The following is a 14,136-nucleotide window of genomic DNA, read 5'->3' as shown; positions in this document are numbered from 1 at the left end:
AGAGTTTCTGCGTGGGTTTCCTCCGGGTACTCTGGTTTTCTCCCACACTCCAAAGACATACTGGTAGGTTAATTGGCTTCTGTCTAAATTGGCCCTAGTATATGAATGTGAGTTAGGGACCTTAGATTGTAAGCTCCTTGAGGGTAGGGACTAATGTGAATGTACAATGTATATGTAAAGCGCTGCGTAAATTGATGGCGCTATGCAAGTACCTTAAATAAATAAATAAATATTTTCTTGAAGTTACTAGTGATTATGTAGCTTTGAAAATTCTTTGTATTAGGTTCGATCATACAGTTCTATTTCTGTGTTTAACTTTTAGTTTTTTCATTTACTTGTTTTCTTATGTATCTATTTTTTTTATCTTTCAGACAACTCCTTAGCTGTCCGTTCTGGTGGCTGCTTTCCAGGAACTGCAATGGTCAACATGATTAGCGGTCATCGTAAGCCTCTGTCAGAATTGCAACTTGGTGATAAAATCCTTACCACAGATAAAACAGGACATTTGATATCGACAGAGGTTTTGCTGTTTTTGCACAAAGATCTGGATAAGCCAGCCAGGTTCATAGTTATTGAGGCTGAAGGACATCCATATAGCCTTCGGCTTACTCCAAACCATTTGATCTTTGCAACCAGAGACCCACTGGTGGGATTTTTGCCAGTTTATGCACATCGTGTCCAGGTTGGGGACTTTGTTCAAATATTTGCTAATGGCACTCAGCTGCTACCATCTAAAGTTGTAAATGTGTCCATACAAGAAAAAACGGGGGTCTATGCTCCACTGACTGCTCATGGAACCCTTCTTGTAGATGGTGTATTGACATCTTGCTATGCAAATATTGAATGGCATGACATGGCACATAGGTCATTTGCTCCTATAAGACTACTTTACAACCTATTCTCCATTCTTCCAGAATTTATAGGGAATGATGGGATTCATTGGTACTGCCACTTCCTGATTGTTCTGGCCAAAAAAGTCCTTGGGTGGGAAATGCTTTGATATGCCATAAAAGAGGATGGATTTAACTGGAAATGCTGCTGAAATGTGTTCCCACAGACCTCCAGTTTCCTGTTTTGCCTATCTGCTGAGTACAGTTAAGCAAATTACAGCTTGCTAAGATTCATGATCCTGAAGGAACATGGTCCCCAAAGAGTGACTATTATAAAAAGCTGGTGGCTAATGTTATTTGTGATCAGAGGGACCTGGAATGTGCTAAATTATTGTGCAGATAATTGCTTAAGAAGGTCATTGCTAAAATTGGTTTAGAAATTGCCATTTTTTGGAGGAAATTCCTATTTTATAGGAAGACATTTTGTTATAGAGAGGATAGAAAATAGACGTTTGATCATTGGAAGGGGAGCCTTGTGTAGTTTTCAGTTATATCACAGTCATGACAGCCTCTCATATTGCTTGCAGCAGCCTCAAATCTCCCATGCGAAGAACATTGTGTAGATTCTTAGACAAGCCAGGGCAGAAGACAGATTCACACATATGGTGTATAAGTGTCAGCTAATAAATGTATGCTGGCTTCTAAAGAATAAGTTACCCTGGTGACTCTAAGTTGTAAGCTATAGGTGCTACAAGTGATTTCATATTATTGTCAAATGATCTAACAAAACAAAGGCATTGATAATTAATGACCAGCTATATGTGTAATGCCTTTTTGCTACAATTTCATGGCTGGTTCAGCATTTTTTTTATTTGTGCAGCTTATTTTTATGTCAGCAGACATGCACAACAACTATCTATAGGCACAATCTTGGCCTTGTAGACCAGCCAGAGTGCTCAATAGTCGTACACTGGATCCCTGTGAACACCATGACGCTTTTGTCTGTCTCAATATCACAGTTTGGAATTCTGATCACCTGTCTGTACAATTAAATTGCGTACAGTCTCTACATATAAATGCACTGAAATAGATGAGGAGGCAAAGGTCATTGTGCACTGATTATTTATTTTTACTTTTGCCATAAAAATTATGATCTTTGAACACTCATCCTTTAGAGATCTTCAACAATGTGTGTACAAACACATGATTATGCTTCTACTATGATGCAAAAACGCAACAAAATACAGCTTGTTCTTATTATACTACTGTACTGTCAAATATGATTGTTATTTAAGTTGATGGCTTATGTATGGGTAGGTTGGAATATGTTGAGTTTATCTTTTGGAAAGTAAGAAACAAGGGAATACAATTCATATAAAGACATTGACTTTACTTAGACTGGAGAGTGCAAAATCTGGTGCAGCTGTGCATGGTAGCCAATCAGCTTCTAACTTCAGCTTGTTCAATTAAGCTTTGACAATAAAACCTGGAAGCTGATTGGTTTCTATGTAGAGCTGCACCAGATTTTTCACTCTCCAGTTTTAGTAAATTAAACCCAGTTTTGCCAGTAATGCCCTCTCACTTGCTTGTATTAACTGAGGCACAGTGTCTGAAAGAACAGATGGGTTCCCATTTCACTAAGCCTGAAGTAGGCTTACTTGTATGACAGAATCAGGGCGAGTTGGCTACACCTTCAAAAATACCAGCCACACAGTGACATAATGCACTCATGTGATCGCTGTTTTTGATTGGTAGCTTGATATCTTTCATCTTTCAGCATCAGCCATTATTTGCCCAACAAACAAGACTCCTGTAAAATGCATTCTAAAATAGCCCAAGCTGCCATAATTGGCCCAAGATTACATCAAAACAGTGAAAAGATTACTTATAGTCCTCAGTCAGGATAGTTTTCCTGAGCTCACATGGCCTTATGATCACCTATCAGGCCTGCAACATCATTGACCCGATGACTCTGGTGTTGATATAAGTGATCAGCTTGAAAGATGCAAGCCATACATGGGTCGAATTCCAAACTAATTTTCTTTCGAAAATCAGAAATTTTGTGCGTTTTGTGATCCGATGATGCCACCATTGTTTTTGAAATTTGAAGTTGAAAAGATTTGGAAATTCAAACCATGTATGGCCTTAGGCCCCTTTCACACATACGGACCGTTTTTCATCCATACGTTGATGGATGAAAAACAGATCTAAACAGATAATCATCCATTTACATCTACATTCATCAACATCTGTTTTTTTTTTATAATGGATGAAGCAATATTTTTTTTCCGTTAAAAAACCGAATGAATGAAAAATGGATGTAAACAAATGGTCTGTTTTTGCATTGGTAGTGGATGTAAAAAAAAACGAATAAGTAACTGAGAAGAAGCTGATGTAAACCTGTTGTAAACTGATGTATAACTTATGTAAACTTCATCTGTTTTTTTTTCTTTGAAAAATTGTGACTGAACTAATGAAACGAATGGTTCACATGTGTGCAAGGGGCGTAAGACTTTGTTCACACCTATGCAGTTTGCTTTGCCGTTTCCGTAGTTCTTTTTGTGGTGAATTTTGCATTTTTGCACACATGTTTTTGACACATTTTTTCTGCGTTTTGCATTTTCAATGCATTTTTTTTTGGAGGAGGGTCAATTTGTTGGGTGGATTACAAAATGCAAATTGCAGCAAAAACACACTACATGCTTTTCGGCAGCTTCTCTATTGAAGTCTACTTAACCAAAAACGCACCGTTTTGCTTTTTAAAAAAGTCCTTAACCCTTTCCAAAAACGCAGCGGATGAAAAAAGCTTAGATTTAAACATGTCTCATAGGGAACCATGTTAAATGGACTGTAGTGTGTTTCTGCAAAAAGCATTAAAAAAAGGTATAGGTGTGTAGCAAGCCTTGGATGTACCTTTGTGCTGGCACTGCCAGCTTTTGACCTCACATTTACTGAATGGTGGTTATATCAAATGAATGGATGGCATTCCCTTTTTTTTACCATTGTGAGACATGTTTATACCGAGGGCAAAAGGAGACAACAGATGCTATAATAAGCACATTTACAAGAAAGCTTTGAACTCATTAATACTATTTATTTCAACTTCTACCTGTGCTCCAGTTTTCCAAGCTGTTCCTTTCTGCGCATTGACAATCTTGTTACCACTGATCATGTTTTATAATGATATAAAAATACTACATTCTCGAGCCATGCATTATTAATTACCGGTGGGTAAGAGGTGGCCTTTTTTGAGAAGTGTGCCACTTTTTCAGAATAAGATATATTTTTTTAGATCAAGTCTTACTGTAACTTTGCAAAGGAAATTTGCTTTAACACAGCTGCTGCACAATCAGTCTTAGAGTATATTTTTCTACTTATAAATTGTAATTTAATTTGTTCATTTTAATGTTCCAGCTTCCTTTAGATGTGAGACAATGAATGTTCAAAACAGAATTTAATATCTTTTTAACAAGTAATCTTATTTAATGTGTTTTCTGATAATAAACCAGGTTATAATTTATCCCATCGTATAGTCTTGTTTCTTTAAATGCATTCAGAAAGCCATTTGTGTATTGTATAGATGTGTTAATTGTTTAGTTCCATGGACAGTTGCACTTCTTATTTCCCAAATGATACTATGTTGCTGAGCAGTAAGAATTTCTGGTTCTTTCAATAAGTCCTTTACCAAGAGAAATACCTTGTCTACCGTACGCAATCCTCTTCTTAAAATACTAGTTGGCAGTACGTCATGCTGATCCTCTGGTTTTAATCATATTAATGACACTAAACAAATCAGCTGACCAGGAGGTCCGGCTCTGCTCTTATTTTACTGGCCACATACATTACCAGTCAGAAGTTTTGGAACACCTCAAGTTTTCCAGTTTTTACTGAAAATTAAACAGTTAATGTCCAGTGAATAACATGAAATGGTACAAAAGGTAAGCAGTAAATTGCCAGAGGTAAAAAAAAAAAAGTTTAGGTTAACAAAAACTGAAAAATAATTTACATTTCAGAGTTATACAGAACAGCCTTTTCAGAGAAGAAGTAATGGGTTAACAACTCCCAGTTATTCTGCAGCAATGTAAGTAAATTAAGCCTTGAAATTTTATCCTAACAATTCCTACAGGTATCCCAATTTTTTTTTCTTTGATTACTTACAAGCTCTCTGTCTGTAATAAAGCAGTGTTAAAACAGACTGTGTTACTACACCCTCTTAAATGAGAAGTCCAGCCGGAGCTTGTTTGGTTGGGCTTCTCCTAAGGGTCATCAGAGTGCAATTCGTTTTGTGCTCCTTTGACCTGTTTTCAGCAGAGAGCGATCTGAAGTCCACTCTCTGCTGACCTTACTGGAATCAATCCAAGCACCATGTCATCACGGCAATGAAGTCTGGATCCGCCAGGTGCCTAGACTGATGGCCGTCTCAGCCTCTCAGCTCCCCTCTAAGACAGCCGCTCCGCGCCCTCCACAGCTCAGGGCTTTAATGAGTGTGGAGGAGCAGAGCAGACGAGCTGCTGACTGACAAGCAGCAGCTCTCTGCTCAGGGAGCCAGAGAACCAAGCCATTGGCAGTGTTTGATGGCTCGATTCTCAGTGCAGAGGTGGCGGGGGGCAGATGTAGATGCAGGAAGTAGTATATAGCCCTCAAAATCACAAGAATAGGGCAAATAACAAAGGAAGACAGACAGACCATTATAACACTTAAAAGTGTAGGACTTTCCCTTCGAGAAATTGCAAAGAAAGCCAAGGTGTTAGGGAGTACACTTTCCTAGACTATCAAAAGGTACTTGGAAGCTGGAGGAAACTCTGGCAAGAGGAGGTCTGGCAGACACAAATCCACCTGGAGGAAACTCTGACAAGAGGAGGTCTGACAGACACAAATCCACCCCAAAATCAGAAGATATGTTTCTGAGAGCCTTCAAGCCCAGCTTAACACACATGCAAATATGCAGCCTCTCAAAGGGGCAGGCCTTGGCACTGAGCAGCCGCATATTTGCATGCAATAGTGCCAATAGAGCTGTGCCATAAGCACGCGCCCTGCGCGCTCCCGACACAATTACTGAAAGCTCTCAATTGCTTGCGATTGGGAGCTTTCCAATCATGTGACCGCCATGACAGACAATCATGGTGGTCACATGATCATAAGCCCTGCCCCACCTCCCTCCATTCTAAAGTCCTTAAAAGGCCAGCAGGTGCCAGCTCTAAGGGGTTAAACCGAATTGCCATTGTTCACCTCCATTACATGGTGGAATGATGGGACTTGTAGTTTACACAAGAAAGATAAGGTCCTTTGAGCTTTCTTTTCAGCTCATAGGAACTGACATAGACACTGCATTTCTGGCAAGATTAACAGGTATTAGGAAATGAAAGCTGCCAAGACATCTAATGATTTAGAAACTGGAATATGTAAAATGTTTGTTTTGGGGGTTAGAAACACGGTTGTTAACTTAAGGGAGGGTTGGTGTTAAAGTTTAAAGGAAGGTAACTATTATGAGGAGGTTTAGAGTTAGTCGTACCTTTGGATAAGCACCAATCCCCTGTTACCGAATGCTAATGTGCCTCATGCCACTGATAGGTGTCTGCATTATGGACACCTAATAGAGTGCGTTATAGTGTATAGTGCCTTATAGTACAGTGATTTGTATAGTACTAGGAGTGTTCTTTAAAGTGGTTGTAAACCCTTACAACACACTTTGACCTACAGGTAAGCCTAGATTAAGGCTTACCTGTAGGTCAAAGCAATATCTCCTAAACCTATACGGCTTAGGAGACATTTGCCCGACGACAGGAACCGATGTCTACGGTGCAGCTATAGTAAATCCCCATAATTGCTGATATACTTCCACATCTTCTATATTACCCTAAACCTAAGCTTGGGGATATGCAGACCACTGTGCTCTCTGATTTCTTCATCACCACAGCCTCAAGCACACACACACACTCTGAAGCATGAGAGATGTAATCCGAACAAGAATTGAAGGGGAACTTCACTGTGTAAAGCTGGCCATAAACTGTACAAATTTTGGCCAGATCAGGAGAAACTGAATGGCCATGTGCCACCTGCTGAAAAGTTTTTGGCTGAGCAGCAGTCGCATGCAAACAGATGCAGAAGCTGTTTGGGTATGTTGACAACCAGCAGTGGCCAGCTCTCAGAATAATAACCACAGTGGAATTCCCATCTGTGCTGTATGTTTGTGTATTATATCTTACAAGGGGTTTGAAGAGATTTCCTGAGTCTCTGTTGTATTTTTGGGTCAGGACACTTATAGGAATCTCCCTAACAAGACACAGACAACAACAATAACAAAAAAAACCTGGCATGCTATTAACCATTCCATATTCTACCCGAGACTAGAAAAAAAAGTTTGTGCTGTAGTTTCACTTTAATCTGCCCATATATATTTCAATATAGTTGTACAAACATTCTTAAATTTAGCAAAAACCATGTAGTGTACTTGTGTATATTGAAACACCCCATTCAATATATACAGTTGTGCTCACAAGTTTACATACCCTGGCAGAATTTATGATTTCTTGGCCATTTTACAGAGAATATGAATGACACAAAAACGTTTCTTTCACTCATGGTTAGTGTTTGGCTGAAGCCATTTATCAATCAACTGTGTTTACACTTTTTATATCACAATGACAACAGAAATTACCCAAATTACCCTGATCAAAAGTTTACATACCCCTGTTCTTAATACCACATATTGCCCCCTTTAACATCAATGGCAGCTTGAAGTCTTTTGTGGTATTTGTGGATGAGGCTCTTTATCTTCTCAGATGGTAAAGCTGCCCATTCCTCTTGGCAAAAAGCATCCAGTTCCTGTAAATTCTTGGGCTGTCTTGCATGAGCTGCACGTTTGAGATCTCCCCAGAATGGTTCAATGATATTGAGGCCAGGAGACTGAGATGGCCACTCCAGAACCTTTACTTTATTCTGAAGTAGCCAATGAAATGTTTGACTTGGTCTTGTGTTTTGGATCATTATCATGTTGGAATGTCCAAGTGCATCCCATGCACATCTTCCTGGCCGATGAATGCAAATGTTCCTCCAGTAGTTTTTAGTAACATACTGCATTCATCTTGCCATAATTTTTGACCAAATTTCCTGTGCCTTTGTAGCTCAAACATCCCCAAAAAATCAGCGACCCACCTCCATGTTTCACAGTAGGAATCGTGTACCTTTCATCATAGGCCTTATTGACTCTCCAAATGAAGCATTTATAGTTGTGGTCAAAAAGCTCATCACTCCAAATGACTTTGTGCCAGAAGGTTTGAGGCTTGTCTTTGTGCTGTTTGGTGTATTGTAAGCGGGATACTTTTTGGCATTTGTGTAGTAAGGGCTTTCTTCTGGCAACACAACCATGCAGCCCATCCTTCTTCAAGTGCCTCCTTATTGTGCATCTTGAAACAGACACACCACATGTTTTCAGAGACTGCTGTATTTCACCTGGGCTTATTTGTGGGTTTTTCTTTGCATCCCAAACAATTTTCCTGGCAGTTGGCTGAAATTTCAGTTGCTCTACCGTGGTTTGGTTTCAACAGAACCTCTCATTTTCTTCTTGATTATAGTTTGAACACTGCTGATTGGTATTCTCGATTTCTTGGATATCTTTTTATATCCCTTTCCTGTTTTATACAGTTAAACTACCTTTTCCCACAGATCCTTTGACAATTCTTTTGCTTTCCCCATGACTCAGAATCCAGAAACTTCATTGCAGCACTGGATGAAAGATGCAAGGGTCTGTCAGGAAGCCAGAAACTCATTGACCTTTTATAAACACACACACTAATTACAAGCAAACACAGGGGAGGATGGTTAACTTTAATAGCCATTCAAACCCATTTCTGTCAACTTCTGTGTATGTTATCAGGCCAAAATCACCAGGGTATGTACATTTTTATTGCGTCATTTGGGTAGTTTCTGTTGTCATTATGATTTAAAAAGAGTAAACACATTTGATTGATAATAAATTACTTCAGGCAAACACTAACCATGAGGGAAAGAAATTTTTTTGTGTTATCATTCATATTATTCTCAGAAAAATGGCCAAGTAATCATAAATTCTGTAAATGTAAACTTATGAGCACAACTATATAATGTACGATCAGGTATGGCCTAACATTGCAGTTGGTAAATCTAAAACGGATTGTACAATCAAATTGTGAAAAGTGGGTGGCTATTTCTAGAGCCCTTTCACACTACACACAGTACAATCTGAATTCATAAACTGACACGTTATGTGCATTTTTTCATGCACTATGGAAAATGAGGGAGAAACTTTTGTTAACTAGTTTTACTATTGAAAATCTGCACTGACAGACATACATGTCTTTTTGATGTTGCCATTCATTTTTGTGGCCTTAAAGTGATTGTAAAGGATCACCTTGTAAAGCAACCCATTTTGTTAAAAAATTAAATGAAAGGCAAAAAAATGTCTGTATAGCTATAAAAAAATATTATAAATACCTTTATTTTCATTTTTTATATGTTATCACATTACCTCTGTTCTCAGCTACATAAGAGCTGGGAGGAGGAGAAGTAGCAACACACTGAGTTTCTCAGTGAATGGCTGTGCAGGGGGGGCGTGTCAGGACAAGTCTGATCATTGGAGGAGAGCAGGCTGAGATCCCAGCACAGCTAGAGAACTGACCACGGTGTATTCTCCTGCTTAGTGTGGTTCGTTTTTATTAGGAAAGCAAAGGGACTAGTGGGGAAACCAGGGATTTCACAAAAAGAAAGCAATACAAAGAGAACAGGAAACTTTATCATACAAGTATATGGTACAGCAGGTACATATCAGGGATATGAAATGCTGGTGTAACAAATAATTTAGAAACTTGTGTGACAGTACCCCAAATGTAAGCAGGCACTTTTTATACTGTATGCAGTGCAATAGAGCACAGTAATTGAAGCCAAGACCTATGACAATAAAAAACTGTTCTATATACCTTGCTATTTAATGCTTTAAAATGCTTAGATATGAACATTTCCCTACAACAAACATTACTGGGAGACATAGTCATCATTAAGGGGTGGCTATTGAGGCTGGAGCCCCGAATGTGGGGTCAATAGCCCAGAGTCTAAGCGGGTCCAGCTTTGCGAAAGGGAGAAAGGATGGACAGAAGTGGCGGCAGCCACATTTTACCTTGTGTGTGATCTGGCCGTTGCGGCGCCACACACTGCACTGCACTGCACGGAATGATATGCCGTCTGAGGAAAGCAGCAGGAGAACAGCGGCGGTGCTCAATTTCTCCTTGCATGGAGCTGGTGCGGCAACGCCCCTTCTCCCTCCAGAGTCAGTCACGATGTGTTTATGCCTAAAGCAGCCAGCAGGAGAATAGAATAACGGGCGTGGTGGCTGGCTGGGACGGAAGAGAAGATTAAAGGTGCTTCTGTCTCTCTCTCTCTCTCTCTCTCTCTCTCTCTCTCTCTCTCTCTTTGTCTCTCTCTCCCTCCGCAGTGGCTGCATTTGATGGGGCATTTATTTTTTTCTATGGAGCCTGCAGAGCATTGCACCCAGTTGTATTTTCCCTGGGTGGAGCATTAGGGTGCATTAAGGGTGCCATTGCTGAATGCAACTAAGGGCTCGTTCACAAGTGCAGCAGACACTGCTGCTCCCATGAAAAGCGATCCGAGTGTGTTTGGCAGGTGGTGAGGAGGCGATATATTGCCTCCTCACTAAATTTAAACCAATGATTGCTATGCAATGCAAGCAATTGCAATACGGTAGTACGGCAATCAGAGGTGAGGAGGCGACACTGTGCCCGTGATTTTTGATTTCTCCCATGTTGTTCAGGTAGATCTCCACCTCTTTAAGATTGTCTACCCCTGCTCTACAGTGTATGGAAACCCTAACAATGCATTTATCTTATTTGGTTCCTTTTTGTGTATTAAATATACTTTGAAGGAATTTTGTTATATGTGTTCAATAAGTACAAACAAAAAATGTCTGTTTATCCTTCCAGAAATCTTGTGAGTTGATAACTCATTGTGCTACTTACTTGTGTTAGGCCCGGGTACAAAAAAAACTGTCAGCTCTGGACGGAGCCACTGTACTAACAATGCAAGGTTAGTTCAGCGATCTCCCCCGCTGAGCTATTGTGCTCTGAAACGGGGGACGATCCCACCAGAACACTCTGATTAGCGCTCTCTGCCATTGGCTGAGAGCGCTGATCAGAAGTCGGTCGGAAGCTGGTATTCCAGCATGCACGTCTGACGGAAGCTGGCCAAGTGGCATACACACAGGCTATATGTCAGCTGTTTTTTTGTTAACCAGCCGCTGTCTCTCCACCCATGTGTACCCAGCTTTATGCTCTTATCAGTTAGCATTGTTCCAACCTATCTATGAGGACTGCAAAACACCCCCCACCCCCATGTTATGGAGAAGAGGAGAGGTAGAAGTTATTGTAGTCGTGTCCCAGGTGACAACACTGCTCCTTCATATTGAAAAGGCATGAAAAATAAAAACTAATGTAGCAAGTACATCTGGAGACCGGTAACCTGCAATATATTACATGTTTTTCCTGCATTTAGATACGCTTTAACCAAGCATACATCACTTAATTAGGAAAATTTTAGGATTAAACCTGGATTCTAGTGTTTGTGAATGTTTCCTGCCCAAAGATTTCTGGGAAACGTCTGCCTGTCAGTGGCCAGCATTGGATTTGTATAGGTACCTTTTAGAATTAGTACCAGACTGTACAGGTAACAGTACAATAAAGCTGAGGAAAAATCCCGTTGCTGTACACTGTAGATAAAGAATCCATTAAGGAAGCAAATTCACAGTAAACTGAAGGAAATGCAGTCACCGAGGGTCATTGCAAGCTCATGATAGACTGAATAACTTGTGACACATTTAAACCAACACTGCGTGAGCCAGATCCTCATCTGTCTCCTACGTACATTTCCTACCTCCTTATTGTGCTCTCAGATATGAGTGGAAAAGAACATGTAAAACAACACTTTCATTGAGGGCTCTGCGGTCACCCCCAGTAAACATTGTGTAAGCCCTAAAAGAATGCGTTTATCTGGGGGGAGCGGAGGGGATTACCATGGTAAGAAGGGAAGCTAACGGTGGGTTTAATGAGTCTAATCCCAGCGTGATTAGCAGGCTCAATGCAAAGGGCAACAGCTCTGTGTTCTGGGAGGGGGCTTTCCTCTGCGGAACCCCTGCAGCTGCCTCAATTACCCAATGTAGGTGCTGAGTGATCAGTATGAAGATAGTGCTAATACTGGAACCAGACCAGAATGGGGCAGAAACCACACAGTTGGAGTAAGAATATCTGGATAAGATATTAATGTTGTACTAGAGCAATGAGGGTTGGGAAAGTACAATAAGGCATCCAAACCAATCAGATTTCAGTTCACAGTTGTCAGATTTGGATTGGTTGCTGACCTTTTTAGTTTGCTCTTTGTAATAGGAATTTACCCCAATCAGTTTGAAAGGATAGCAAACACAGCTAGATATTATACATAGAAAATACAGTAAACCACATTTTGGGGTCTACTGATAATTGCCTTCACACAAGATTCACACAACTTTCTCCCAGATTTCACGCATTTTTACAATGGAATCCAAGTAAAAAAATATGTGATCGTTGCGTAAAAACTTTTATAAATAGCCCCACTTTACGGAAAGCATGCCAAATCTATTTGTCAGTGAAAACATCCAAAAATTGGTTAATTGGGCATCTATATTAGAGGGCAGTCAAAGGTCCAGGCATGATGTAACAGAAATTGCTTGGGTGGAGGTGTATTTTGTAGTCTGCTGGGAGCCTGAGGCTGGCCATACATGGAGCAAACTTCTTTCCTGCAACTACGAGTTTATTCCCACATCAACCAATCTAAGGGTGCCTTGAAGAAAAATCAAAGCCCTCGTTCACATTAAATCATTGTATATATATTAGTAAGACCTTCAAACTTTGATACAACAAAAGATACAGTAAACATCTTTTTTTGTGATGAATGCCGAGCACTATTTAGGATCACTGATTTTATTTTCCTTTCGACCCAGATGACTGGACCATGTAATAGAACCTTTAGCTAACCAGTTGCTTCTAATTAGTATAGAAATGTCAAGACCCACTCCTCTGCTGGACCTTGCAGGTCTACAGCTGGTTCAAATTAACTCTTATGTAAAGAAATCTGTGTAATTTTGGTATGATACTGCAATAAATGGTAGGAATTCCCTTCATAGAAACTGTAGCCCATCATATTCCCTGTGTAGCACCACCCTAGGCAATGGTTAAGGACCTCCTGGTGCCCCGTTGGATAGCATTTCACCTCAGGGTGGAATTCTAGGCTCTTTGTAGGGTCAAAGAAGTTGGGCACCATTCACTTTAAAAATGTTAAGAGTTTATTATAGAACTAGAAATGCAGGGAGAGGGGGGTTAGGACAGGATACCCAAAAAGACCAAAAAATTAAGATTCTGAAGCATTACTTACAGTCAATACAGAAGTGGCCATTTAAGCCAAATCGGCATGCTGTATTTTACAGAGTGTAGAGCAGCTTTGATACAGCGCAAGTAAGATGAGTTTCACCTCTGGTACTCCAACTCATGTGATCCCCTTACTGAACCTTTATATGCCTTCTAGCAGGACAGTAGGTAACTTCTTTCCAGGTTCAAATTAAATATTTGTACCCTTCTCCAGCATGCAAGCATGATAACAAACCTCCTTCTAGGGAGATAGAAATACTCATAACTCAGATTCATTCTATATTATCATACTCTTGCCAGGTACACTCTCCAACAGCAGGCAGAAGTAAAATTAAGCTGAGCCTAAGGGAGACCAAACAAAAAGCAGAACTACAACAATAATGCCCAGGCTGACTGAGAACCACTATATTCAGACTGGGTACCATACTGTTGTGGGTAGGATCCCTACACCTTTTTAATAGGCAGAATTTGAAGTGCACATTTTATATTTGGAGGAGTTGTTTGGAGGAATTGTAGGGTCAAGGTAAATTGTTTCCAGAGGACCACACATTAAATCCTTTAATATTCCTCATTAAGCAAGGACATAAGGACATTAATTAACCCAGTTGATTTTTTTTTTTATGTTAACGGTGGTCATACTTGGTAAGCACAATTATCCAAGGCTATCTTTACTCTACGTCCAAGTATCACACAGTATCAACACACTTCAGTGCCATCTCATAAACCCATTTAAGGTAGACCAATCATTGTAATTCACAATTCAAAGGAAACAGTAGACCACATGTAAGCATTATTAAATTGTTATTTTGTATTTAAAAGATGCCCTACTATTGCCATGATGCACATTTGACTATAGTTGGCCA

The 14,136-nt window shown here is 40.0% G+C and overlaps 1 protein-coding gene across 2 annotated transcripts in view; it reads left to right on the top strand.

Moving 5' to 3' along the window:
* Positions 1-4,350, top strand: part of DHH (desert hedgehog signaling molecule) — a 110,023-nt gene extending 105,673 nt beyond the window's left edge. For both annotated transcript variants that reach the window (XM_077483336.1, XM_077483338.1), the window contains exon 3: positions 372-4,350. In XM_077483336.1, the coding sequence (XP_077339462.1) occupies positions 372-1,000 (629 nt within the window). In that variant the 3' untranslated portion in view covers positions 1,001-4,350. The remainder of the gene's footprint in view (positions 1-371) is intronic.
* The last annotated feature ends 9,786 nt before the right edge of the window (positions 4,351-14,136 follow it).

Source organism: Lithobates pipiens, unplaced genomic scaffold, assembly GCF_037356315.1.
Source record: "Lithobates pipiens isolate NorthernLeopardFrog02 unplaced genomic scaffold, aLitPip1_a1.2 Scaffold_16, whole genome shotgun sequence".
Taxonomy (NCBI): domain Eukaryota; kingdom Metazoa; phylum Chordata; class Amphibia; order Anura; family Ranidae; genus Lithobates; species Lithobates pipiens.
The sequence above is the reverse complement of the archived record's forward strand: the minus strand, read 5'-3'. Positions and strand labels throughout refer to the sequence as shown.